Consider the following 27,704-nt stretch of genomic DNA (forward strand, 5'->3'; position numbering starts at 1 on the left):
GGAGCCTAGAACTCCTTCTGGGTCTCCTAGGTGGGTGGCAAGGGCCCGAGGACGGGAGCCTCTGCTACCTCCCAGGGGGCGCATTAGCAGAAAGCTGAGTTGGGAGCGGAGGCAGGACCCGATCCAGGCACACCATCAGGAGGCAAAGACTCCACCTGCTGGCCACATGCTTGCTCCTCTTTTCATTTGTAGGGTAAGTTTCTCAGTTGAAAAGCATTTTTCTACTGTACCTAAAATTGCTTTAAAAATTGGCAGGCATCATTTTAAAAGCCAATTTTATTGTCATGTTTTGCCTTCTTCATAAAAGGCTCTAATTTACAGTCTAGAAGATACAGAATACCGTACAATGTGAGATGGCTTACCAACTACAAGCAATGCAGAATCAGGGTAAACAAAAAATTCACACATTGGTTTTGTTCTGACAAATGCATTATGAGCCTTGCACTATTAAAACTGCATTATAAAAAACAACTGTTGTAAGGGAACAAAGGGGTCGCTTCTCGGCCTTTTGGCTAAGATCAAGTGTAGTATTAAGGGCACAAAGGGGAAAGGAGCAATTTCAGAGGGGCTGCTGCTGTGGTGTAGCAGGCTAAGCCTCCGCCTCTGGCACCACATCCTGTGCCGGTTCTTGTCCCAGCTGCTCCTCTTCTATCCAGCTCCCTGCTATGGCCTGGGAAACAGCAGAAGATGGCCCACGTGCTTGGGCCCCTGCACCCGCGTGGGAGACCTGGAAGAAGCCCCTGGCTCCTGGCTTTGGGTCGGCCCAGCTCTGGCTGTTGTGGCCATTTGGGAACAGCGGTTGGAAGACTCTCTCTGTCTCGCCCTCTCTCTGTCTGTAACTCTGCCTCTCAAATAAATAAATGAAAGCTTTAAGAAAAAAAAATAAAAAGCAATTTTCAAAAGAGCTATTATCAAGTTATCACATAATCTGAGTGTCACAGCAAATCCAGTATTGAGTCCCACTGAACTCTGCCCACCCAGGCGGGTGTTTCCTTTGTGCACTGAGCACCCCTGCTGTGATGAGCAGTGCACTGGCCACTCAGAACCTGCGCCCCCTGCAGGTGCCAGCCAACCCAGCAGTGAGAGGCACCAGCAGACAGAGAACACCCGTGTCCCGTCAGACTTCTGCCTACGGCAGGCGTAACAGATAGTAAAATGAGGAGACATCGCTTTCTTGTCTCTCAACCTAAGCAGTTTTAATAGTAAGAATAAAATTTGCAAACTCTGTATGTCTTGCAAGGAGATAATCAGATTCCTCAAGTCAGCACTAGTCCATCCTCAGGGGATAACTCTCCTTCAGCACTGGCAAGCACGCAGCAGACCGTTCTGTGGGACACGTCAAGCCCGCTTCTGGGCTGTGGTGGGTCTGTGACTCCGAGTTCTGACTGGCACAGGGGGCCGCTCACGCACTGCCACCCACACGTGTGATTTAAGTGTGTGTTGATGCCTTATAGCAAGGGCTTAAGAAGCCCACGGGAGCCGGCGCCGTGGCTCAATAGGCTAATCCTCCACCTTGCGGCGCCGGCACACCGGGTTCTAGTCCCGGTTGGGGCGCCGGATTCTGTCCCGGTTGCCCCTCTTCCAGGCCAGCTCTCTGCTATGGCCAGGGAGTGCAGTGGAGGATGGCCCAGGTGCTTGGGCCCTGCACCCCAGGGGAGACCAGGAAAAGCACCTGGCTCCTGGCTCCTGCCAGGATCAGCGCGGTGCGCCGGCTGCAGCGGCGGCCATTGGAGGGTGAACCAGCGGCAAAGGAAGACCTTTCTCTCTCTGTCTCTCTCTCTCACTGTCCACTCTGCCTGTCAAAAAAAAAAAAAAAAAAAAAAAAAAAAAAAAAAAAAAAGAAGCCCACGGGAGTCCCTGGCTGTACTCAGATCACGTTAGTAGTGTTACAGATGAGACCGTGCCACTGACGACTAGCGCAGGAGTCCCACACGGGACTGACTATGAGGGGCGCCACGTAATGTGCAGTGCTGGTCTGCAACGTGGGGGGCCGACTTAGCTAAGACTACACCTCCACCTCACTGGGCCTCTCACAGTAAAACGCCTGGGTCCCAGAGCAGCCAGAGAAGCTTCCGCCACCCTCCTGGCTCAGAGACGGCCAAGGCCACGGAGGACGCTGCCCTGCTGTGCACTGGTGGCGGAGGGTTCCAGGCCCCGCTTTTCTGACATGTGAACGAAACCACAAAGCGTACACTCAGACCTCACGCAACGCGTGGGCTGCCTTGGAAATGAAATGACTTCACTTGACTTCTACACGGATCTCTTCGCACGTTCATTCAAAATTAATGTCGTGGAGGCTCTCTTAATTGGAAGAAAAACAGTTTTTTAAAATGGCAAATTATAACAAGATCAGATATATCTGATCAACAAAAGGAATTTGGCCACTAAGGAAAACACAACAATAGAAAGTTTATACTAAGGGCACTGTAACTACTGTTAGACAAGACTTGCACAGTGTTGTACATGGAAAGCGTACTTCAATGTCTACTTCAGTGAAGAGCTGACAGGCTGCTGGATCACACCGGGATGGCACAGCCATCATAACCTCACAGCACACTGCAAGCTGGATGAAACACCGTGAAACGAATCCTTTCCAGGCCTGGAGGAGAACACCCGCGCCAAGCCCGGGAGCTCAGGGCTCAGTTCTCCCAGGTCCTCTTCTGCACACAGGCAGTCTCCACGAGGTACCAACCTGCATCGCCTCTGCTCTGAAATATGGTCATGGCCTCGAGGTTTAGCGCGCACACCCCCCTCATGAAGGCTTTTTTCATGGAGTCTTCAAAGTGCTCCTTTTCCTGCTGCATTCTCTGAATCTCAGCTTTCGCATTTTCCAAAGCTCCAGATAACTAGAACAAGGAAATAAGAAAATTAGATAAAAGGAAAAGATCTGAGACACCAGGAGGAAATCTGTTAAGACAAGTGCATTGGCAGGGAGCTGGATCAGAAGTGGAGAGCTGGGACCTGAACTGGACTGGTGCCCGTGAGGGATGCTGGCATCGCGAGCGAGAACCTGCTGTCCCACGTGCTGGCCTCGCCTCTACCGTGCCATCAACAATTGTCTTCGTTTTCTAACAGTCCCTTTGAAGTCTGCTGCAATGTCTGGGATGTCCTGCCCTGAACTAACTGGGACAGTAGGAGAACTGTAGCTGTGAGCTGCGGATGCCCTGGCTCCTCAAAAAGTAACTAAGTGCCTGCAATCTGAGCCACCTTCAAAAGTCCATGCTTTCCGCACAGCCAAACTGTGCAGGGAAACGAGGCATGAGATGCCTTCTCACCGACCAGGCCTGAAGGGACTGCATTTTCTGTATGTCCTTTTGAATTGCAGAAAGTCATCTGTATGATGAAATTTATTCTTAGCAGTAAGAGAAGTTAGTGCTATAATGCTGAAACTTTTTAATATTTCATATGCTATAGGAGGGCTATTGCACTCTTCATAAATTCCTCATGTGTTCTATTTCATTTTGGATTACAAATGTTTTCCCACAGAAACCACTTTATTATTAAAAGTCAATGGGGGCTGGCACTGTGGCTCAATAGGCTAATCCTCCACCTGCGGCGCCAGCACCCCGGGTTCTAGTCCTGGTTGGGCGCTGGATTCTATCCTGTTTGCTCCTCTTCCCGTCCAGCTCTCTGCTGTGGCCTGGGAGGGCAGTGGAGGATGGCCCAGGTGCTTGGGCCCTGCACCTGCATGGGAGACCAGGAGGAAGCCCCTGGCTCCTGGCTTTGGATCAGTGCAGAGCACCGGCCATAGCAGCCATTTGGGGGGGGGGGGGGGGACCAACGGAAAGAAGACCTTTCTCTCTGTCTCTCTCTCTCTCACTAACTCTGCCTGTCAAAAAATAAACAATAAATAAAAAAAATTTAAAAAGTCCATGGGAAAATAATTCCAGTTTATACACAATTGCTTAACAGCAAATCTTGTAAGAGTGCAGTTTAGGGGCCACTGCAGTGGTGTAGCAAATGAAGCTGCCGCCTGCAGCTGGCATCCCATGTGGGCACAGGTCTGAGTCCCGGCTGCCCCACTTGGGACGGAGCTCCCTGCAATGTGCCGGGAGAGCAGCAGAGGATGGCCCAAGCGCTCGGGCCCCCGCACCCAGGAAGACCTCTCTCTCTCGGCCTCTCCTTCTCTCTCTATGTAACTTGCCTTTCAAATACATAAATAAATCTCTAAACAGACAAAGGGAACACAGTTTATTTACGTTATCCCAAAAATAAGCATTTTGCTTTTGGTCTTTGTTTTTGGCCACATAAAAACCAAAGACGACGACTGAATATAAACCACAGTGAGTCTACTCTTGTTAACAGGAAGTGAACACTCAGAAAAGTGTACCATCGCGATTCTGGCCTCATAGTCACTGGAGATCTGGACACAGACTTCCTCCGCTCTTGCCTGGCAGGCTCGCTCCACCACGTCTTTCCACCGCTTCTGCACCACGCAGCGCCAGCCCCGCCACACCTTCTTCAGCAGGCTTCTCTGGAAGTACTGGTCGGCCAGCTTGCCTTCATAGACCTAGGGGAGGGCAGCACGTGCATCACAGCACGGGGGCCTGGTCAGCGAGCGGGCAGGAACAGCACACGACCCGTCCGTCCGTCCACGTAAGCGCACACATGACCGTCTAACTTCTGCACACGCAAGCACAGGCTCGGAGAGGGCGGCCGGCAGGTCTCTGTCACGCAGGCTAGGGTCTGTGTCTGACGCTACAGCCGACTTCTTCCTTATCACCCCACTGCTTTATGCAGCTGATCCCACTGGGGGAAAGCAAGCAAGCACACAGAAAACCAGCAACTTGCCAGCTGTCACTTCCGCTGTGGACCACATGACCCCTGAGCTGAGGGGAGCAGCTTCCTGCAAGTGCCCGGCCGAGCAGGGGCGATCTAACCCAGCCCCGGCTGTCCTGAGCGCGACCCCATCCTTGTATCAAAAGAACTCAAATTCTCCTGAAGAGGTAGTTTCAATGCTTGACTTCCTTAAATTTGCCCAAAGTGATGGCAGCACCGAGTATTTTGAAGTCACTGACAAGTAACTTTCCAAATATGGCCTAAGTACTCATTTCAATGTGACTGATGTGGATCTGACTGACTGGGGTTAATGAAACAATGTCAGCACTAGGACGTATTCTCAAAGGAAAAGCTGTGTCATGCTAACAGCTTTCTCCCAAAGCACTTGGACACTACATGCACAGAGACTGCCCGTGGGTCCCACGAGCCACATGGACAGCACCTTGTCTTCATCACCAAGGGCCCCTCTTCTGCTCTCAGGTTTAAACTGTACACTACAAACTAGGGATCACTTCAACAAAGCTGAACACGCATGACTCCCTTCACGTCTCGTTCTAGGAATCTACAACAAACACTTGTACAGTTTTTTATGTCTAAATGTGGTAAAGCCTACGATACATGAAGATAACAGATTCTTGCCGGTCAGATCTGTTATACGGGCTCTGTGATGCCTCTGCACCTCAGGCAGAATCCTCACGCCTACCGTGGAACAGTACACGACGCAGCTCTTGGAACACAGATTTGTGTCACGAAATCTCAGAGCTCTACGAAATCGAACTCTTCTGAAAGAAGAGCAACATTAACACACAGTTCACTGCGGCTGATGAGAGGCAAATCCTTGTCTGACGGCCCCTCCGTTTAGCCCGCCCGTGTCCTCTGGACACTTACGTCCTGCCTGGACTTGACGTGCCCGATGCGCCAGTGGAAGAAGGTTCTCATCAGCTCGATGCGCTCCTTTTGCTTGCCCACGGCGTGCGACAAGCTAGAAATCACCTGTCAACAACAATTGTTCCGATTAACGTGAGAGCACAACAGCAGCAGAGGACAAAGGGATCTTCTCGTCATCCAGGTACATCCAGCACTCATGTATTACAGGTACAATCTGAAATACTAAAAATGACCTCTGAGAGGATGACTGAAAATGTGGGTAACATTGGTACCCTTTTTTTTTTTTTTTTTTAATTTGACAGAGTTAGACAGTGAGAGAGAGAGGGACAGAGAGAAAGGTCTTCCTTCCATTGGTTCACCCCCGTAAGTGGCTGCTATGGCTGGAGCTATGCTGATCCGAAGCCAGGAGCCAGGAGCTTCCTCCTGGTCTCCCATGGGGTGCAGGGCCCAAGCACCTGGGCCATCCTCCACTGCACTCTTGGGCCACAGCAGAAAGCTGGACTGGAAGAGGAGCAACCGGGACTAGAACCCAGTGCCCATATGGGATGCCAGTGCCGCAGGCGCAGGATTAACCAAGTGAGTCACGGTACTGGCCCCACCCCTTTTATTTTTAAAAAGACCAAAAAACTTCCCCTGATGGGTCCGCTAAGTCTCCGTGAATGGAGGGCTCCACGCTCACTGTGTGCACCCTGCTAACGGCCACCATGCACTCAGCACAGCTGCTGGCAGTCCAGGAAGCACAACCACACGTGCGAAGCCGGCTGCAGACACAGTCTCTTCGCCAGACTTGCGGGCAGGGCCAGGGTTCAAGCCTCTTCCTGTCCCACTGTGGCCCTGCCTACAGGAGACCCTCAGGAACTGCCTAGTGATTTTCTCAACGCCGTGAGTTTATGAATGCAAGTAATTATTTTATTTTGCTATACTCTTTTCAACACTACTCTTATCTGTAAAACAAAACCCATAAAGGATTTTAAATCTTAATGTTCTCTCTTACCAAGGGCTGATCAACAGATATTTGTGACTAAAAATGGCCACGTTCAAGATTCCTGGTTAGTGTGACACACCCACCAGAAGACATTACTCCTGTTCTTTAAGTAACTATCTGAAGAGGACAGGGCACAGTTCAAAGATGCTGGTCACAGTCTGTTAGAAGAAACTGGCTGGGGGCTGGCCCTGTGGTGCAGTGGGCTAAGCCTCTGCCTGCAGTGCTGCCATCCCATATGGGCACCAATTTGTATCCTGGCTGCTCCTCTTCCGATCCAGCTCTCTGCTAAGGCCTGGGAACACAGTGGAGGATGGCCCAAGTCCTTGGGCCCCTGCACCCACATGGGAGACCCAGAAGAAGCTCCTGACTTCGGATCGGCACAGCTGTGGCAGTTGTGGCCATTTGGAGAGTGAAATCAGCAGATGGAAGACCTCTCTCTCTCTCTCTGTAACTCTGCCTCTCAAATAAATAAAAACCGTAAAAAACACACACACACACACACTCACTCACACACACACTGGCTGGATTCTGTTTTTTCTAAGACACTGGCTAGGTTCCATTTCTTCTAAGATACTGGCCGTGTACTACTGTAAGACACTGGCTGTGTTCTGCTAAAAGACACTGGCTATCTGTTTCTCAACCCAGATAACAAAACATGGCTGTCTTACTTTTTGCAAACTGAAAACCTGATATGTACACTTTTTATATGTGATGCTTAAAAATTAAAAAAAACACTTCAAAATATATAAAAATCTTAGGTTTTGAGGGAAATGAAGAAAATGACACAGCAGCTGCTGCCTCAGGAAAGCAAACCAGGTAAAAGCCCAATTACGAGTCTATAAAGCTGAAGGAGGGTGTGGGGCTGACAACTGGCTTACTGGTTACTGGGGCTGCTTCTGCTTCCCCAGCCCTCTGATTGCAGCCACGCTGCTGTCCTGACCAGTGTGCCACTCAACCACCGCCTCTGTCAAGGTGCTGTCAGGAGGAAAAACAGCACAGTTCTGAACGACACACTCCAGTGCTTAGGAGGCCAACATAAAATGAAATAAAAGGTATTTCCTGAGTTTATCAATAAAATGAACACTCATGTATTACAGGTACAATCTGAAATACTAAAAATGACCTCTGAGAGGATGACTGAAAATGTGGGTAACATTGGTACCCTGGTGTTCCGTCAAGGGCAGTTTGAGAAAAAAAAAAAAGATTCCTAAAAAATGAGACTATATGAGCCAGTGACATCACACTGCTCAACACCTACAAGACCAGGGTCAGTGACATCACACCACACAACACCAAGACCACCGGGGTCAGTGACATCACACCACACAACACCCAGACTGCCGGGGTCAGTGACATCACACCACACAACACCCAGACTACCGCAGTCAGTGACATCACACTGCTCAACACCCAGACTGTCGGGGTCAGTGACATCACACTGCTCAACACCCACACTGCCGGGGTCAGTGACATCACACTGCTCAACACCCAGACTGTCGGGGTCAGTGACATCACATGCTCAACACCTACAACACCAGGGTCAGTGACATCACACCGCTCAACACCCAGACAACCAGGGTCAGTGACATCACTCTGCTCAACACCCAGACTGCCGGGGTCAGTGACATCACACCACACAACACCCAGACTGCCGGGGTCAGTGACATCATACCACACAACACCCAGACTGTCGGGGTCAGTGACATCACACCACTCAAAACCTACAACACCAGGGTCAATGACATCACACCACTCAACACCCAGACTGCCAGGGTCAGTGACATCACACCGCTCAACACCCAGACTGCCAGGGTCAGTGACATCACACTGCTCAACACCCAGACTGCCAGGGTCAGTGACATCACACTGCCCAACACCTACAACACTGGGGTCAGTGACATCACATCACTCAACACCCAGACCACCAGGGTCAGTGACATCACACCGCTCAACACCCAGACTGCCAGAGTCAGTGACATCACACAACATTTAGAACGCTGGGGTCAGTGACATCACACTGCTTGTCAGCCAGGTAAACAATCCTTTGGCCGTGCCTGCACTGTCCCATCAGTGTTTGAAAGGAGTCTTCCTTTGGACTCTTTTGTGAGCTGAATAACCATTCGTTCCTGGAATTCAGTATCTAGCCAGACAGTTGCTGAATCTGTTAGAAAGGAAAGAGACCTCATCTTTCCTCCCGAGGGAGATTTCAAAGGCTCTGTGCAGCTCCTGCAGGTCGCTGATCTGGTCGTTCAGTTGTTTCAAATGGGCCGCATGCTTTTCTTTTTCTTTTTTCATTTCCATTCGGTGCCAGTCGATAAAATTAAGTCTCCATTTACTCAGTTCAGAAATGATATTTGTCTGAAAAACAAATATGCTGCCAACTAAATGGCTGGTTTGTTAACACCTCTTACAACTCCAAGAAGGCTAAGAAACACTAAACAGTACTGGAATGAGCAATCAACACAGGAGTGGTAAGACTCGCAGGCACTAGCTGGCCCACCACCACACCAGGGCCACGACTGTTCCCTGTGTTACAGTGCTCTGTATGAAACCTTGTTGTCATTTAGGAAAAATTTCAGGCTTCACTCACCAAGTCCCTCTGTTTATCCAAGGACTTAAACGTTCACATGAAGATGGGCCAGGAGGGCGGCTGTGGTGGCCCAGCACTAAAAGCCACCGCCTGGGAGGCCCATGTCCAGTAAAGGAGCGACAGAGCCTCGGCTCCTCCACTTCTGATCGCTTCCTGCTGGTGCCCTGGGACGCAGCAGGTGATGGCCTGAGTGCCGGGTGCCTGCCATCCAAGCGGGAGACCTGGACTGAACTGCTGGCACCTGCCTTTGGCTTGGCCCAGCCCTGGCTGTTGCAGGCATTTGGGGAGTGAACCAGTGGATGGAAGACCTCTTTCTCTCTGTGTCACCTTGCCTCTCAAATAAATAAGTAAGCCTTAAAAGAAAAAAAGACACCAGGAAACCACGCAGGACACCTGGCGGGGGCCGGGCTGTTGATGGCCAGGAAGCTCTGCAGACACAGAGGCAACGGGAGCCGGCAAGGTGGGCACGTGGTCCCCACACCAGGGACCCCGTGGCCACCTACGGCCAGTCGCGAGTCCTCTCAGCCTCCGTGGCTGGCACGGGTCATGTCACCTGAAGACAGAAGGTTCTGCGTGCTGGTGGCTGACGCTTCAGGGAGCGTGAAGCCCGTTCCCAGGGGAGGAAAGGGGACACTGTGGCGAGGGAATCTCTAGAAGTGAGGGTTCCAGCTGGGGAGAAACAAGTCCCGCAGAACTCACACGGCTCTCACTCTCCATGTACGTGAACATTCAGCTTCTTCAAAGTGTTTTGGAAAAACCATCATTTTCTCCATTCCAACAGGTTTTTAATATACTTGTTTAATATTAAAGACAGAAAGACACAGAGACACAGATGGAGAGAGATCTCCCACCTTCTAGTTCACTCCCCAAATGCCTCCAACAGCCAGGAGTCGGGAACTCAATCTGCGTCTTCCACATGGGTGGCAGGGACCCAAGCATTTCCCCCATCACTAGCTGCTTGCACGGTGCACACTAGCAAAAAGCTGGATTGGAGGCGGAGGTGCTGGGACTCAAACCAGAAACTCAGAGAAAGGTTGCGCGTCCCCAAGTGGTGACTTACCTGCTGAGCCAAATGCCTAGCCCCACTTTTTCTACATGGCAAACAGACTAGCCATCTCTGCAGGACGCGGCCCAGTAGAGGCCAGCGACAGCACTCAGTACTCAGGACGCAGCCCATCAGAGGCCAGCGACAGCCCTAAGTACTCAGGATGCGGCCCATCGGAGGCCAGCGACAGCACTCAGTACCCAGGACACGGCCCATCGGAGGCCAGTGACAGCTCTCAGTACCCAGGACGCGGCCCATCGGAGGCCAGCGACAGCTCTCAGTACCCAGGACGCGGCCCATCGGAGGCCAGCGACAGCACTCAGTACCCAGGACGCGGCCCAGTAGAGGCCAGCGACAGCACTCAGTACCCAGGACGCAGTCTACTGGAGGCCAGCGACAGCCCTCAGTACCCAGGACGCGGCCCATTGGAGGCCAGCGACAGCCCTCAGTACCCAGGACGCGGCCCATCAGAGGCCAGCGACAGCCCTCAGTACCCAGGACGCGGCCCAGTAGAGGCCAGCGACAGCACTCAGTACCCAGGACACGGCCCAGTAGAGGCCAGCGACAGCCCTAAGTACTCAGGACGCGGCCCAGTAGAGGCCAGCGACAGCACTCAGTACCCAGGACGCGGCCCACTGGAGGCCAGTGACAGCCCTCAGTACTCGGCAGCATGTGTGCCTTACCGCCGTTCGCGTGGTTGCTGCAGGGGCAGCCACACGAGGGACGCACACGGCTAACCCTGCACCTGCGGCTTCACAGTCCCAGCTGTCAGTGCAGGCCGAGCTTTCCGCGCCCGAGCAGCCACCCAGCGCAGTCGCACGGCTGAGCGCCTCCCGGCTGCACACGTGGCCTGACACAGACGCTCGCTCTGAGCCAGAGCTGGGCCGCAGGAGCCCCGTGCGAGTCCGTGCAGGATAAGGACCGAGCAGCGCAGTGCCGACACGGAACTGACTTCCCAGGAAACTGAACATCGATGCTTTTTAAATTCAAAGGGCAGAACGCTCAGCTGGATCACGAGACGCCCCACTCCACGGACCGGCGGCGACCGGAACCGAGTCGCTGCAGTACCTTGAGACCCGAGCTCCAGAGATCCAGCACGCTTTCCACCTTCTGCAGGTTTTCCTCCGAAACAAGGAAGTCGCCCACGACGACTTCCCGGGCTTCCGTGTGACTAGAAGTAGACCCTGGGGAGGAAGAGTCGCCCAGGAGATGCGAACTGAAAAAGTCCATGACCGGGTGAGATGCCTTCCTTGGCGACAGAGCCGGTGACGACCCTGGAAGAAAGGAGAGGTTGGGAATGGCCCGCCCTGGCAAGGAGTCGAGCAGGAAGGCTCTAAGATTTCTGCTACCTACAGAGGCTGAGAAAAAAGTGCAGGAATTCCCATTCAGCTGTGCCTTGGTCTGGCTACTTTGGTTTCAGTGTTGCCGGGATCAGGCTTGACTGGCACGAGAGGCCGCCCACACTCTGCCTTGTGGCAGCGAATGACTGCCAGCCCCAGTAAGGATGCTCGCATAGCCTGAGCCCCGGCGTCATCACCCGCCCCATCGCAGCAGCGCCAGCCGAGTGCCTGCACGGCTCCCGATCCAGAGTCCAGGGCTTGCTCGGCCAGGCCTGGGAGGCTGAGTGGCCAGTGGTGTCAGAGCTCGCACACAGCCGTGCTGCCTCGCAACGGGCACTGGGGCACGCCTCACGCGACTGCAGATGCACAGCACACAGGGAGCACTAGTGGAGCGCTGTGTCAGATACTCCAAGGCAGCCCGTGCGTCTCCGCCAGCAGGGGAGAAGCACACACCGGCACGCCCGTGCCTCTCGCCCCTGTGTGTACGCAGGGCTGCATCTGTTCTGACAGTGCAAGACGCCAAGGCCAGGACTTCACCGCAGGTTCCTGCTGCAGGCCCTCCTCATGTGGCCCAGGTCCTGAGACAAGATGGAAGGGCCTTCCCCTCTGCACTGAAGGAATCCCTCAGAGACTACACAGACCTGTCACTCAGGGTGCATCGCTCAAGAATTCCTTGCAAAAGGGAAAATCATTCCTTCATCTCTGCTTGGCACAAAAAGCCCAACACAAGGCTTGGGCCGGCCACACCAGGAGACCCGCCCTGCACACGTGTGTTCTGAGGACGGCTCCGGAACCGCGAGGGCATGGTGGACAACACGCATGCACGCCCTTCCCTGGGCTCCACCAACCAGACCTGTGCTCGCGAGAAAACAGAGCCTTGAGCTGGAGAGCTCAGAGGGCCAAGGAGAAGACACTGCCAGGGCTTCAGTCCCAGGCGAGGAAGCTGAAGGAGAGGCCTTCCCAGGATGGGACCACACTCCATGACACGCATCACACAGCAAGACAAGCACCCTCACTACGCCAAGGAAAACGTCTCAGTCTGGTTCTAGGACGCGCTCAAACCACTTTCACCTTACTTAAAGGGCAGAGAGAACGACCCTTCATCCGCTGTTCACTCCTCAAACCGCTCAACACCAGAGCGGGGGCAGGCAGAAGCCAGGAGCCTGCAACGCACTCTGGTCCTGCCAGGTGGCTGGTGGAGACCCCGCACCCACTTGCTGCAGCAATGCAACACCTGCGTCCACAGACCGTGAGGAACCACAGGCCCCAGAGCCGTGACCCGGGCGCCTGTCCCCCCTCACTGTCTGTAACTCTGCCTCTCAAGTAAATAAATAAATCTTAAAAAAAAAAAAAAACACAAAACCCAACACTAAATGATAGAACAGGTGACGTGGAGGCGAGACGAAAATCATCACGTGGTGTGCAAATGCCGAGAGCTAGGAAACAGCGCTTTGCCGAGAGCCCAGTAAGCCTGACAACGCTCGCCCTCCGCCTCGGCAGTTCTGAGCAGGACGCCACAGGTTCTGACGCACTAACTCGTGGGAACCGCTCCATTTCAGAATCTTAAATATTATCACCTAAACTGGCAACACTGACACTTAAAAATCCTGCCAGTAAGCAGTACACTGAAATCACTCCTCTAACTGCAGAGATAATATTCATTAAAGTGCCGTACGTTGTACATAAATGAAAGCAAGCCAAGGAAAAGCCATACCGTCTGTCTTTGAGTTATTTAAATCACTTTTTTTTCCAACTTCCATCCCAGTTTCTCTTATCACAGGGTTGTTTCCTGCCAAAAAGGAAAGTATTTTTCAGTTAAATGGAGCTGCTCTTCACACACCTGTTGCATGTTTTAAACTCAAGTCCTTTTGGAAAAGGCTGAACACATATACTATCTTACGGGAGGAAACAGCCGCGTCCTAAACCCCAGTGATGACCTGGAAACGCCGGAGAGCTGGGGTGAGGAACGCAGCCCGAGCCGTGTCCCTGGGAACCGCGGAACAGCCGGAAGGAGACAAGCTTCCAGCGGCCCTAGGCAATTCTGATGTGCTTACTTCAGTTCAGGAGAACGAGCAGGGACCCCATGTGGAGGCCCCCTGTGTAATCAAATCACGACCAAGATCAGTGCCGGGGCAGGGGGCACTAAACCCCAGGTTCCTATCTCTGAGTACGCTGGTTTTCTGAAGGTTCTGGAGCCACAAGCCCATACGCTACTCCAAGGCAGCTGGCCAGACTTGGCAGCAATGAAGCACCTGCGTCCACAGACCCCAGGGCCGTGACCCCGGGAGCCCAGCAGCCTCTGGCACTGGGCAGGCCATGACCCTGGCAGCTGTGCCTCTGGTGTGACCACCGCCATCCTGCGCAGAGAAGGCTGCCTGGGCCTTGCACTTTATGACTATGGAAAGGGTGGGTAAAGGAACTTCATCCTGCTTTCACCTCCACCACCCCCCAGCCGACAGCTGCCTGTGTCAGCGCTCCATCCTGTGGCTGACACGGCCCACGCCTGGGGCCACCTGAGTGAGGCCAGCTCAGGCAGTGCTCCAAGCCCGGACAACCGTGCTGACAAAGTACCAGAGTGTGTTCTGAGGGTCACTGAGGACCACCTTAATTCTGGGCATGGGCATCGAGTTTTCAAGACAATCCTGGCATCAAACCAGGAGCAGGAGCGGAGAAGCAACACATTCCGCTGAGACCGCACCTGTGGCAGTGCTGTGTTACCTCTACTTTTTCTTAAAGATTTATTTATCTGAAAGGCAGAGCTACAGAGAGGGAAGACAGGAGAGGTGAGAGGAGTGGGGAGGAGAGAAGACACAGAGAGGGAATCTTGCATCTGCTGGCTCACTCCTGAAGTGGCTACAACTGCCAGGTCTGGGCCAGGTGCAGGGGCCCAAACACTTGGGGCCATCTTCTGCTGCTTTCCCTGGCTCACAGCAGGGAGCTGGGTCAGGAGTGGAGCAGCTGGGACTTGAAATGGCGCCCATGTAGGATGCTGGTGTCACAGGTGGCAGCCCTAGTTCTACTGCTTTTCATAAAATGAAGTTCACATAAAAAGTTGGGTATCTCATCATCATCTCAGGGCCAGGAGTAATACCGAAAAGTGTAAGGCTCCCTCGGTGACACTGACACACGTCAATGATGGTGGAGAGGCGTCCTCCCGATCCTAAGGCAGCTTCATTCATAAGCCCCATAGCGAACTCAGAGATTTCTCAAAAGATATACACAACCTTGATGATGAAGGATGCCACCAGCTGCAGCAGAAATTCTCGTATCGGGCGCCCCTTCTGCCCGGGGGTGAGACGCCGCAGACGCGCCGGAGTCGGCCGGGGGATTCATGATGGCGTAGCGCAGCAGCTCCTCGTACTCCTCCTGCGGGAGGCCAGCAGTCAGGGCCGCTCGCAGCACTCGCAAGCGCCAGCGGCCCCGCGTCAACCTCAGCCCAGCAGCCGTCATCCCACTGCTGCTCCAGTTTGCAGGAGACAGATTTTGTTAGTGAGTCAACACAGTGAACAGTGTTTAATCTTCAGGTCAGTGTGACTCAAGATGAGACAAGCTGTTAACAAGCCACAGGTTTTAAGTACTTACAAAGTATCAGAATCTTTTGACAGTACGTGGCCCAAACACATGGAGGCACCACGGACAGCGAGGCTGCATTGCCTCTGCCCTACTCGCCTGCTCAGCACTGTCCAAGGCAGAGCCACGGACTCTGTGAGAGGCACACCACACAGCTCGAACTTACACACTGAACCTAAACCTAACAGCTGTAGTTCTGCCTAAATCTGCTTTTTATATTGTTAGTTGAAGTACAACTGTTTGAAAAAGCAGTACCTGTTACTGTGTGTGTGAAGGCTGCTAGTCTGTAGGACAACTGGATGTCAGGTGTAGCGTGGTAAGCCACAGCACGGAAATCCACGTCCACGTCACGTCCTGTGTCCTGCTCATGTGCCTGGGAGGCAGCAGATGACAGCCCGAGTCTTTGGGCCCCTGCACCCATGTGGGAGACCCAGAAGCTCCTGGCTGCTGATCAATGAAAGTCAGAGTTACAGAGAGAGAGCTCTTCCATCCGCTGGTCCACTCCCCAACTGGCCGCAACAACCCGGGCTGGACCAGGCGGAAGCCAGGAGCCTCTTCCAGGTCTCCCACAGGGTGCAGGTACCCAGACAGCTGGACCATCTTCTGCTTTCCCAGGTGCATTAGCAGGGAGCTGGACTGGAAGTGGAGGACCAGGACTCAAACCACCGCCCATATGGGATGCTGGTGCTGCAGGCTGGGGTTTCACATGCTGCACCAGAGCGCCGGCCCACTATTTTATTCTTAACATCACTCGTGGCATCGACATGGACAACATCCCCAGATAATGCTATTATAGGGAAGGGAGACAGGCTTCCAACTTGGTCCAGGAGCCAGTACAGACCAAGCTGAGGGCTACTGACAAACGGACTCTGAACGCTGCTGACATGGTAAGAAGGTGATCAGTGACACAGATGACTTCTGACGGGTCTGGAAAATTCCTCCCCACCTCCCTCCATTTCACTCTGGGGATCTGGTCTTTGGATTTCAAGCTTCGTCTCTTAATGAGAAGACAACTGGAGGCCTCACGAGTGTTCCCATTTCAGTGCGAACGTATGGGCAGTTTTTGAATAACCTGCACAGAGAGTGAGGGTGCAGGAACACAGCAGGGCGTGGGCGAGCTGCCATCACGGGGAGGCGGGGGTGGGCTGCTTCATCCTGGGAAACCTTCCCAGTTTCTACGTCTACAAGTTCAATTCAAACGACACTGCTTTCATAAGACGTTTCTGAAGCTTCTCACGTCGCAGCGTCAGCCACTCTGCTTGGACGGGACACGACGTCCAGCCTTTCGCCTCTTAGGTGATGTAGCTAACTACACGCCTAGGCTAACCCGTCAGTACCTCTCCCGCTCTTGAGGATGGCGCGTCGGGAGGAAAATCAGCAAAGCCCTCTGCAGCCAGCCCCTCTGTCCACCTGCGCTGTCAGGAGTGTCCTGGCGACGGGGCGGAGCCTCCCAGGTGAGAACTCAGGGGCCGGGGTTCTAGAACTCGGGCGGGCTGACAGTGCTCTTACACGTGACAGCGGCACGTGTCGATGCAGGATTCTTCCTTCCAGAAAAAGTGCCTGAAATACCTATCTCCTCTCTGTGCGCTGAAGCCTCCTCGCACGGTGTCTGAAGGGCTCCTGACTGCGTTCTGGGAGCCGCGCACAGTGACCTCCCCGTCTGGAAGTAACCGCGAGGCTTGGTATCACTGGAAACCCGAGGGCGGCTTTGTGCGTGGAAGGAATGAGAGGAAATGCATCGCTACTTTTCCTCGACGCCGCCCTGTTTGAAGTCAAAGTCACAGCAAACGGAGACACCGCTGCCTACCTGGAGTTCTGTGGAGACGGAGCTGCCCGCGTCCGAGTTACTCTGCATAGCCGGGAGTGAGTATTTGTCCTCTTCCGATGACATTCTGCACAGCGCTACAACACACAGGCGGCCGCCTTAGCTTTCCCTCGGAGCGAACCCAAGGGACAGTGCTCCGCAGATATGCAAGTACAACCTTCCCTGGGCACGCCGAGGGCCGGCAGCAAAGGCCAGGGCCAGGAGGAGGGAGAGCCGGCGCCGAGCGGCGGGAGGCACACGGACACGCACTCAGGAGGAGAGACCAGCAGGTGCGCACAGAGCGTCCTGGGGGCGACACCGAGGGGGAAAGACCAGCAGGTGCGCACAGAGCGTCCTGGGGGCGACACCGAGGAGGAGAGACCAGCAGGTGCGCACAGAGCGTCCTGGGGGCGACACCGAGGAGGAGAGACCAGCAGGTGCGCACAGAGCGTCCTGGGGGCGACACCGAGGAGGAGAGACCAGCAGGTGCGCACAGAGCGTCCTGGGGGCGACACCGAGGAGGAGAGACCAGCAGGTGCGCACAGAGCGTCCTGGGGGCGACACCGAGGAGGAGAGACCAGCAGGTGCGCACAGAGCGTCCTGGGGGCGACATCGAGGAGGAAAGACCAGCAGGTGCGCACAGAGCGTCCTGGGGGCGACACCGAGGAGGAGAGACCAGCAGGTGCGCACAGAGCGTCCTGGGGGCGACACCGAGGAGGAAAGACCAGCAGGTGCGCACAGAGCCTGCCCGGTGCCGGCCGGCGCCGTCCCTCCGGGGACTGCCTCTCGGGACTACTCCTGCGAGAAAGGACTTCAGACAGGGCTTTCAGCAACAAGGAAACGCGTTCCTTCAAGGCGACAGCTGCCTGTGTCCCGGGAGCTCGTCTGCCCAGGGAGCCAGCGGTGTAGACCACACCCGTGACCGACACCCTAAGGAGTCAAGGCTGGGGCAGGGGCAGCCCCCTTTGTGGCTGGGGTGGCAGGGGCGCGAGGAGGGGGCGGCGGGCAGGGAGGCCCTGGGGCACGCGGGGCCCGAGTCCAGCCCGCGCCGCGGACGGCTGCGCACTGGCTGCGGATTAAAGCGGACGCCGCCGCCGCCGGACGCGGCCGCCCCGTTACCGGAGTTACGGCGGTGACGCCGCCGCCTGGCACGACCGGCCCACCACCCTCGGGGATGCCCCTGACCGCGCATCGGCGCGTCTCCCCGCACGTCCCCCGCGCGCGCGCAGACCCTCGGGGCCCGAGCGCCAGCACCGCGCCGTCTGCGGGAGACCCCGCGCCAGCGGTCAGGCTCCCGCGCACGTGGGAGGAGCAGCGCCCTCGGCTTCCGGCGAGTCGGCGGTCAGGGGCCAGGCCTGCGCGGGCGAGCGCGGCCACCGCCGGACCCCCTGGCCCCCGAGGGGACGCAGCTCGGGGCCCCGCACCGCGGGCCGCTCCCGCACACCAGGGAGCGCAGCGCACCGGGATCTGCCCGCCCGCCCCGAGTCCGCGCCGCAGGCCCTGAGGCTCCGACCGGCTCCTCCCCGGGGTCGCCCCGACCCCCCGCGCCGGCCGCGCACCCTCACCAGGCCCCGCCGCCGCCGCCGCCGCCCGTCCGCCGCCGAGGACTCCAACGACAGCCGCGGGCACCGGCCCCGCCCAGCAACGCGTCCCCTGATTGGCCTGGATGCGGGGCGGGGCGCCGCCGCGGGGAGAAGCCGGAAACGCGGGTGCACAAAGTCCCGCCCCCTGCGCCGCCGTTCCGAGGGGCGGGGTTTCGGGGAGCCGGGCGGGGCGCTCGGGGCGGGTCCGCACATGCTCAGTGATGGCCGCGGCGGGGCAGGGTCGGGCCCAGTGGGCGGGATTTAATGAAGCCCCGCCCAGGTCGGCCTTGCCCGCCGGTCCTTAGCGTCGGCCTGCGGCTGCGCCGTTACGAGGGGGCGGGGTCTCGGCTCAGGATGGGTGTGCGCATGCTCAGTAGCAGTCGCGGCGTGGCAGGTGCGGCCGCAAGAGGCTGGTTGTCGGGAGCTCCCCGGCCGGCCCCCGGGCGTTCTGCGATGCGCCTGCGCGGGAGGCGAGCCCGGGGCGCCCGCGAACTAGGTGCTACGAGCAACAGCTTCTCGAAAGCGCGGTGCTAAGCCCCGGGCGCGGCCGTCGGCGCGGTGGTGGTTCCCACACGGGCCCGCGGTCCCCCGTGGAGAGGTCGCCAGCCTGGCCCTTCCTGGCGCGTGGGGCGCGGTGCGGAGATGGAGACCTGGAGGCGGCGGGCCGGTCCTCTCCGGGGAGGGGGTGCTTGCGCAGCGCCGTCCTTGGGGAGGCCTGGGTCCCACGGATCCAGCCTCGCCTTCCCCGAGGTCCCTCCCCGACGGCCTGGTCGCCGGCGCGGACCGCGCCTGATCGTTCGCGCCCCGCCGCGGGAGGCGAGCGCGCCGGCTGCTGTGCTGCAGCGTGGGGCCCGCGGAAGAAGGCGGGCATCACGCACGCCTAAGCAGCGGGGACGGGGTGCGGGGAAGGAGGGAGCCGGCGGCGCGGGCCCTGCCCTCCCCCGCCGCCCGCCGCGCGCCCGAGTACCTGGGGACAGGCGCTGCTGCCTGGGCTCCGCAGGTGCGGGCGGGGCGGTCACGCAGGTCCCGGCGCTTCACGCGCTCCGTAGGAGCCGCGCAGCCGGCCTGCGTCGGGGTGACCAGCAGCCTGACGCCACAGAGCCGCCCGAGAGGGCCGCGCCCCCCGGCAGGCCACAGCCCACGTGCGGCCCGACCTCCCCCTGCTGGTGTGCACCCTGGCAGGCAGCACGTGGGGCTCCACACCCGGGTCCCTGCAGGCCTCGGGGGACACCAGGTTGAGTCCCCGGCGCTTGCTGTTGCGAGTGAGCCAGTGGGTAGGAGGGTGGTGCCCGGCTGTGCAGGACTTGCTCAGGGTTGAGGTTGTACCCACTGTGCTTGTTCAGCAGGCACCAGACGGGTGGCAGGGGAGATGGGAGAAGATGGGGCTGAGCTCCGTGCAGCTGGACTTGGGGACTCGCAGGCGCGCTCCTGAGGGCGGTAGGGCAGTGTCCAGGCGAGCCGTGCCCGCGCCCGGGTCTGTGGCCTAGGAGGCGGGCGCTGGTGGACGAGCAGACTGAAAGGGGAGGAGCAGCCTGCTTTAACCGTGACAGTGGCGGTGGACTCCACTCGGGTAGCACATCTGGAGCTTGGGGGCGAGGCAGGGGCCGGGCTGTCAGCTGGGCGCTCCCACCGGGATCCCAGGAGGGCTGCGAGGCTGGGCGTCCGATGCGGCGGCATGAGCTCACAGCTCTCACGTGCTGCCCTGCGGGGTGTCTGCAGGCAGAAGCTTGGGAGATGCTGTGTCAGTGACCTGGCTTGCTCCAGCCCTCTGTGACAACCATGGCAACACCCTGAGGCTGGCCCCCAAGACGCGTGCAGTGGAGCCAGGATGCCCTCCTGGACCAGCCTGCACCCATCTGACGCCCAGCCAGGTGTGGGAGCCAGCCGAGGACAGCAGGGACGCCCGGCCGCCAGCCTGCCCAGCAGCACTGCCTTAGTACTGATTGCTCAAAGCCACCCTGTCTCAGGCTGGACTAACTAACTGTGGCGTAAGATAATGCACAGAAAACAATTTATTTTTTAAAGATTTATTTTATTTATTTGAAAGGCAGAGTTTCAGAGAGAGAAAGAGAGGTAGAGATCTTCCATTTGCTGGTTCACTCCCCAGATGGCCACAGTGGCCGGAGCTGGGGCGATCCGGGGCCAGGAGCTTCTTCCAAGTCTCCCACGTGGGTGCAGGGACACAGGCACTTGGGCCTTTGTCTACTGCCTTCCCAGGCACATTAGCAGGGAGCTGGATTGGAAGTGGAGCAGCTGGGACTCGAACCAGTGGCCGTATAGGATGTTGGCATTGCGCCCACTATACCACAGTGCTGGCCCCAATAAATGCATTCCATTTTTCTACAAACTTTTGGGAGTAGCTTCATAGTGTGTATTTAAAGTATAAGGAGTATTTTGTAGAATGTTTGCCTTTTAGAATTTTTAATAATAAGAAAAAAAGCAAATACACAATACCAGATCACTCACTCAAAGGTCATTTACATTTCAGAAACACACCAGAGGAAAACAAAATTTTTGCATTTCTCATGTGTTCTCTTTTTCATTAAAATACAGAAGACAAAGGATCCTAATAGTATGTAAAACAAGTCCTATCATATACCTTTGGCTCTGTTCTATAAGAAGTTTTAATCGTTGGTAGAATTTTATATATTTTGCCTGGCTGGCGTTGTGGCGCAGCTGGTTAAGCCGGCACTTGCAAGGCTGGCATACCACACTGGAGCACCAGTTTGAGTCCTGGCTGCTCCGTTTCTGACCCAGCTCCCCGCTAATGTGCCTGAGAAGGCAGTGGAGGGTGGCCTGAGCGCTTGGGCCGCTGCACCCACGTGGGAGACCCGAGTTGGGTTCCGGACCCCTGACTTGGGCCATTGTGGCTGTTTGGGAAGTGAACCAGCTGGTGAGAGATCTCTGTCTCTGTCTCTCTGTAACTCTGCCTTTCAGATAAGTAAAAGAAATCTTGAAGGAAAAGAAAAAGCACACAGCATTTTGGGTTGGTCGTTGCTCAGCTGGTTGATTTTATTTTCCCAAGGTACGAGGGTGTGAAAAGTCCACCTGAGCTGCTGTCACAGTGATTGTAAGCTGGGTGCTTCGTGTCTCCCAGCCCTGGAGGCTGAGTCCCAGCCAGCACCTCTGGGCCATGGCCTTGCTGCTTCTCCCGGGGACACAGCCCCTGCCCTTGCCCCCGACCTCACCTCTCTCCCGGGGACACAGCCCCTGCCCCTGCCCACGTCCTCACCTCTCTCCAGGGTAGACATCCCCTGCCCACGTCCTCACCTCTCTCCCGGGGACACTGCCCCTGCCCACGTCCTCACTTCTCTATAGGGGACATAGCCCCTGTCCCTGCCCACGTCCTCACCTCTCTCCCAAGGACATAGCCCCTGCCCCTGCTCACAACCTCACCTCTCTCCCGATGTTATGGGATGCACAGAGTAAAAGCACAGTAAGACCTTGCAAAAGGTCAAATTAGGAGTCTTTATCAGCCAGCTGGCGACTGCTCTCTTGCAGAGCAAGTCTGGAGAAGGCAGCCCCGAGTTGCAGTGGCGGCGGGGGCGGGGGGTTTAAAGGTAGAAACTACATCTTGGTGGCCTTGGCCATTATCAAGCAAGCAGGCAAGCGGAAGTACGAAGCCAGAAATGTGCCAGTTGCAGCCAGAGGAGCAGACTGGTATCTGTAACTTGTTTCTCTCAGGGAACCCTCCCTGCTCTGAAGCAAGATAACCTATAACCACGCAGGCAGGCCACGTCCCATGAAAAAAGCCTCAAAGCACCCTGTCACACCGAGGGCACTGCTCCTGCCCACGTCCTTTCTGCCCTCCTCAGTGCACCAGTTGCTTTGAGAAGGTGCCACCTCCTTCCCCAGTCTCCCTGTCACCTTGGGCACAGGACGTGCATTGGGGTGGGGGCACAGGCACCAGACCACGGCACTGTGTTTGAAGAGTGGTGCAGTAAAACCCAAGAGCTGCTGGCTCTTTCTAAAGTTTATGCACAAACCCTGCGGAATTCTAAGGAACACACACCAGGAACATACTCTCTGAAGTAAGGTTGCAAGATGCCGTCACAGCCCTGTCCCGACTGTCATTAAGCTGATCACAGCACAGCTGAAATGGGCAGAAAACGTGCAGTACAACAGCAAGGCTTTTGCCACGAGGAGCGCAGAGCCGGGCTCTCTGAGACCTGCGCCCTTGGCAAGGCCCGCCCCCCAGAGCCACACTTGCCTGTGGTTGGTCGGCCGTGATTCCCTGGGGCTCCTCTCTCTAGTGTGCACTGTGCACTTTGCTCATCACTCTGTCACGGGTTCCTGCTGGCCTGATCATGGTGTGCGCTCGGCCTGGGCAGGCACGGTGCCTCCCCCACTTCTGGGTTCCCTGTGGCCCCACACAGACCTTGGGGAGCCCTCGGTCAGTGCTGCTGGATGCCGCTGGCTCCCCCTCGTCTGAGCAGGCTGTGTTGGACTCCCTGACCCTGGCGGCTTCCACAAGCAGGGAGTTTGTCCCAGCCACGCCAGGTGGCAGTGTGACCCACGCCTGCAGGCCTCCGAGGCTGGGGTGATTCTGCAAAGACCGTGCACAGCAAGAAGCAATGGACTTAACGTTGTGTATTTCAGTCGGGGATTTAAACAGTCATGCAATGCTGCTGACAGAGAAGTGGAAAAGCAAGTCTTACTCCCGTGCTGTCGACAGATGCCCAGGCCTGAGCGTGTGTCCCTCAGGGGTCGGGAGTGGCGTGGACAGTAATCAGACTGTCCCACCTATCAGAAGTCAAGATGAACCTGGTTGTCTACACGCTGTGTTGGGAGTTATGAAGTGGTTGAGTTTTGGTGCAGCTGAAGGATTTGTGCAAAATACTCTCACCCATGTAACAGTAAACTCCCGTTGCCTTAAAGCTGTGATTCCAGTTGACGGGCCTGTGCGTGGAGTAACGAGGGGTAATGGCGTTGGTGGCAGGTCACTCCCACCTCCGAGCTGCGCTCTGAGTGGGGGTCGGGAGCGGGGCAGGAACCAGTCCTCCAGGGCCTACTGTGGACGCTTCCGGCTGCCCGGCACCCTCAACACCGCCTCGTGCCCGGGATGCCCACGGCTCGGCGGGGGCACGAAACTCGCTTTCCCAGCTTCCCTCGCAGCAGGCGCTGGCTCTCCCGACTCAGTGCACCTGGGCGCGAGCAAGCAGCCCGGCAGGCAGGCAGGAGGCAGGCGTGGCAGCAGAGGGCCGGGCTCCTCAGCAGCACCCCTTCCCGCGTTGCTGGCCGCTGGACCCGGGCGTCCCCAGGAGAGCTGGCAGCGTTTGTGCAGACCTGGAAGCAGCGGCTCCTGGGAGTGCTGGGTCTGGTTCCTGGCCGCTCACAGCGCCCGCACCGGCTCTGCAGCCCCTCGGAGCCCTGAGCTCCCTCTTGTCTTTCCCGTAAGCCGCTCAGGGTCAAGGTAGGTTGTCTCGCCGAACTCTTAAAACCTGCAGGAGCCGGATAAGAGGATTTGCTGTTCTTTTTCTAGATACCAGTGAGGAAGAAAGGGTGTGAGGTGCTTCAGGAAGCTCGTGGAAAGTGGAACTGAAAGGATTTACCTTGGCACAGAAAACGTTTAAATCCATGCATAGTTTTGTTGTTGTTGCCTGCCTTTCTTCCTTTCTTTCTTCATTCCTTTCTGATTTTATTTATTTGAGAGGTAGAGTTAGAGAGAGAGAGAGAGAGAGAGAGAGAGAGAGAGAGAGAGAGAGAGAGAGAGAGAGAGAGAGAGAGGTCTTCCATCTGCTAGTCCACTCCCAAATGGCTGCAACAGCCAGAGCTGGGCCAATCTGAAACCAGGAGCTTCCTCCAGGTCTCCCACGCGAGTGCAGGGGCCAAAGCACGTGGGCCATTTTCCACCGTTTTCCCAGACAACAAGCAGAAAGAGGAGCAGCTGGGACTTGAACCAGCACCCATAGGGGGTGCTGGCACCACAGGCAGAGGCTTAACCGGCTATACCACAGTGCCAGCCAGGGGCCGTGTTGGGGAGAGGGTGAGAAAGGGAGCAGGTGGCTGGCAGGAGGGAGTGGCGTCACAGGAGTTGACATTGTTTGTTCATCACTTTAACGAACTCTTTCTTTGGGTAATTGAAGGTACAATCCATTTGAGTGTGTCGGTCAGACTTTGGACAAAAACCTACAGCTGTGTGGTTGCCGTCCACGGGCCTCAGCGCCCCCTCCCAGGCCTGCTTCTGAAACCACCGCTTCCTGGGGCAGGGCTGGGGGCGGCGGTGGTTCCGGCCAGAGCGAGGTCGCCCGGCTCTCACAGTCACTGCTGCCCCTACGGCACCCCCAAGGAGCGTGCAATTGTGCCTGTCACCTAAAATACAAATAACAAAATCTTCTTCGAACTGAACAGCTAGAAAACAAGTTTCCAAAATGAAAACAGGAGGAGGATTGAACAGTGCGTTGGCTGCAGGATGGCAGCTGAGCCCCTGGAGGTGAGGAGGGCCACGGCGATTCCACAGCCTCCCCACCAGGACGCCTGCAGGAAAGCACAGGCCAGGAACCGACGCGGCTGCAGAACAACTGGACCGCGTGTGCTGTGGGGAGCAGTGGGAAAGGGTGTGGCCAGTCCTTACAGTTAAATGCACTCTTATTTTTTTTTTTCCTTTTTTTCCTTTTTTTTTTTTTTTGACAGGCAGAGTGGACAGTGAGAGAGAGAGAGACAGAGAGAAAGGTCTTCCTTTTGCCGTTGGTTCACTTTCCAATGGCTGCCGCGGCCAGCACGCTGCGGCCGGCGCACCGCGCTGATCCAATGGCAGAAGCCAGGTGCTTCTCCTGGTCTCCCATGGGGTGCAGGGCCCAAGCACCTGGGCCATCCTCCACTGCACTCCCTGGCCACAGCAGAGGGCTGGCCTGAAAGAGGGGCAACCGGGACAGAATCCGGCGCCCCGACCGGGACTAGAACCCGGTGTGCCGGCGCCGCAAGGCGGAGGATTAGCCTAGTGAGCCGTGGCACTGGCCTAAATGCACTCTTAGAACCAGACGCCCACGGCCCTGTCCCTGTGCCTTCACCCTAGGGAAGTGAAAATGGGTGTGCGACTGCTCACAGCAGCCTGACTGTGACAGGCGAATGTCTTCCCCAGCGAATGCAGGATCCTGGCCTGCCTGTAAAACACGGTTTACACAGGCAGTCGAACTTTTTGCTATAAAAAAATTTGAAGTGGGGCTGGCGTTGTGGAGTAGCAGATGAAGCTGCCTCCTGCGATGCTGGCATCCCACATGGGCGCTGGTTCGTGTCTCAGCTGCTCCACTTGTGATCCAGCTCCCTGCTAGTGTGCCTGGGAGAGCAGAGGAAGATGACCCGAGTGCAGCCACATGGGAGACCTGGAGGTCTGGAAGTGGCTCCTGGCTCCTGGCTCCAGCCTGACCCAGCCCTGGCTGTTGGGGCCATCTCGGGAGTGAACCATTGGATGGAAGATCTCTGTCTGTCCCCCTTTCTTTGTGGCTTTGACTTTCAAATAAATCTAAAAAAGAAACCAAATTGAAGTTCATACAGTTTGTTCGTAATATGGATTTTCCACAAACTTTCCAAAGATCCCTGATACAAGTGAGTACTCCTCGGAAAAAAAACAGCACGTGCAGCCACTTACGTGGGTGTCAGTGAGTGACGCCAGTCTCAGCTTACCTACCGTGTGCTGCCATGTATGTCACATTCTGCACAGGACGCGGCTGCAGTGCGGGTACAGGTCCGTGCTTGCCCAGGGTGGGGGGAGGGAGAGGCATGAGGACGTCGCTCTGCCTGCTTCCTGTCAGCGCTGCTGGGTACGAAAGTCTGAACTAGCGACGTTACGAGGTTATGCAGCAAGGAGCGCTGGTGCCCGTGAGACCCCTGAGGTCTGAGGCAGGGCTGCAGCACGGCGGGCAGCGTGGCTCAGTGTCGAGGCCCGGGCTGAGGATGACCGCGCCACCTTTCGGCAAAGTGGTGAAGGGGTCACAGGAACTCCCCTGCTCTGCAGCCTCTGTGAGGTGCGATCATTGCAAACCAAGAAGGAAACGGCGGTGTTGCTAGGAGCCAGGCTGCAGAGGCCGCAGACAGAGCGAGCTGGGGTCTGGAGGCTCTCATCTGAGGTCTGCTCTCCAGGCGTGGGGCCCAGGCTGCGGTGTGAGGGAGGGATCTGGGTGCATTTGGGAGGCGATGTTAGAAGCCGTGAGCCTGGATAAATCCACCGAGGGCAGGGGTCCAGACCAAGAGGGGAGCGGAGCAAGAGCTGAGCTGTGGGCTACCCCCCTGCCAGCCAGCAGAGGGAGTGGGGTGCACTCTTAGAAGACCACGACTCCCGGGGCTGTTTTCCATTTTCTGAAAACCCTTTGATGTGCGTGTGCATACATGTGTGCACTCTTATGCACACGTACACGTGTACAAGGCATGTGTGTGCAATGTGTACATATGTGTACACGCATGTGTGCACATGTGTGTGGGCATGCAGGTGTGCACACATGTGTGCGTGGGCATGCTTGTGTACATGCGTGTGCATGTCCCTGTGTGGGGCTGGACAGAGCTCTGGGACTCGCAGCGGGTGGCTTTGCTGATAGATTTGAACCTCTTTCGGGTATTGTGGGCGTCTTTCTCCTTTGCTCCTATGCGGGGCGGATTCCAGTCAGATCTGACAGGGTGCCCACAGGCTGCCCCCGCCCCCTCATGCCTTCAGCCCTGCTTCCTGGCTTTACAAACTGCACTTCTTCCGATGCCTGCTGCCTCTGGGGCTCGTCTTGGTGCCTTGGGGGAACACAGTGCCCTTCAGTGTGTTAGAGCGGCTGGACCGTCTGCTGTGAGGCTCCTCCCCCTAAGAGGGAAATGAAGGCAAAGTCTGATTCCCATTAGGGGGGTTTCTCATTCTCTCTCAGCCCGCGGGGACCGCTGCTTGCTCGCGGTACTGACCGTGCCCGGCCCCTGTCCGCCCGAAGCTCTGCGTCTCTAACTGACGTTTCCCTCGGGTCGTTGCTGCCTCGCGGCAGGCGCCTGCTTAGCTGACTTTTGCCCCAAGACCCGGCAGTCACTGCTGTCGCTGCTCCTTTTGGAGGGAGTCCGTGACACCCCACGCCCAGTTAGGGAGCAAATCGGTGATTTGAGCTTCTGTCCCAAGAAACTGGGCCAAGAACAGCAGGTTAGATCCAAGATTGG

The 27,704-nt window shown here is 56.5% G+C and overlaps 1 protein-coding gene across 10 annotated transcripts in view; it reads right to left on the bottom strand.

Annotated features, from left to right (window-relative positions):
- The window catches only part of POC5 (POC5 centriolar protein), a 31,009-nt gene extending 11,332 nt beyond the window's left edge, over positions 1-19,677 (bottom strand). For 3 of the 10 annotated variants that reach the window (XR_011381830.1, XM_070056291.1, XM_051838668.2), the window contains exons 1-9: positions 18,567-18,695; positions 17,005-17,099; positions 14,852-14,993; positions 13,342-13,416; positions 11,356-11,561; positions 8,834-9,010; positions 5,668-5,772; positions 4,331-4,510; positions 2,693-2,846 (exon numbers count right to left, since the gene is read on the bottom strand). Coding sequence is in view for 6 of the 10 variants with exons in the window: in XM_070056291.1 (XP_069912392.1) it covers positions 2,693-2,846; positions 4,331-4,510; positions 5,668-5,772; positions 8,834-9,010; positions 11,356-11,561; positions 13,342-13,416; positions 14,852-14,993; positions 17,005-17,088 (1,123 nt within the window). In the remaining 4 variants the exon portion in view is untranslated. Of the gene's footprint in view, positions 1-2,692; positions 2,847-4,330; positions 4,511-5,667; positions 5,773-8,833; positions 9,011-11,355; positions 11,562-13,341; positions 13,417-14,718; positions 14,994-16,534; positions 16,673-17,004; positions 17,100-17,179; positions 17,800-18,560; positions 18,696-19,551 lie in introns of those variants that run through there. The other 7 variants (XR_011381833.1, XM_051838673.2, XM_017339016.3 and 4 more) reach the window with 6 other exon arrangements.
- Positions 19,678-27,704: the final 8,027 nt, after the last annotated feature.

This window comes from Oryctolagus cuniculus, chromosome 14, assembly GCF_964237555.1.
Source record: "Oryctolagus cuniculus chromosome 14, mOryCun1.1, whole genome shotgun sequence".
NCBI lineage: Eukaryota > Metazoa > Chordata > Mammalia > Lagomorpha > Leporidae > Oryctolagus > Oryctolagus cuniculus.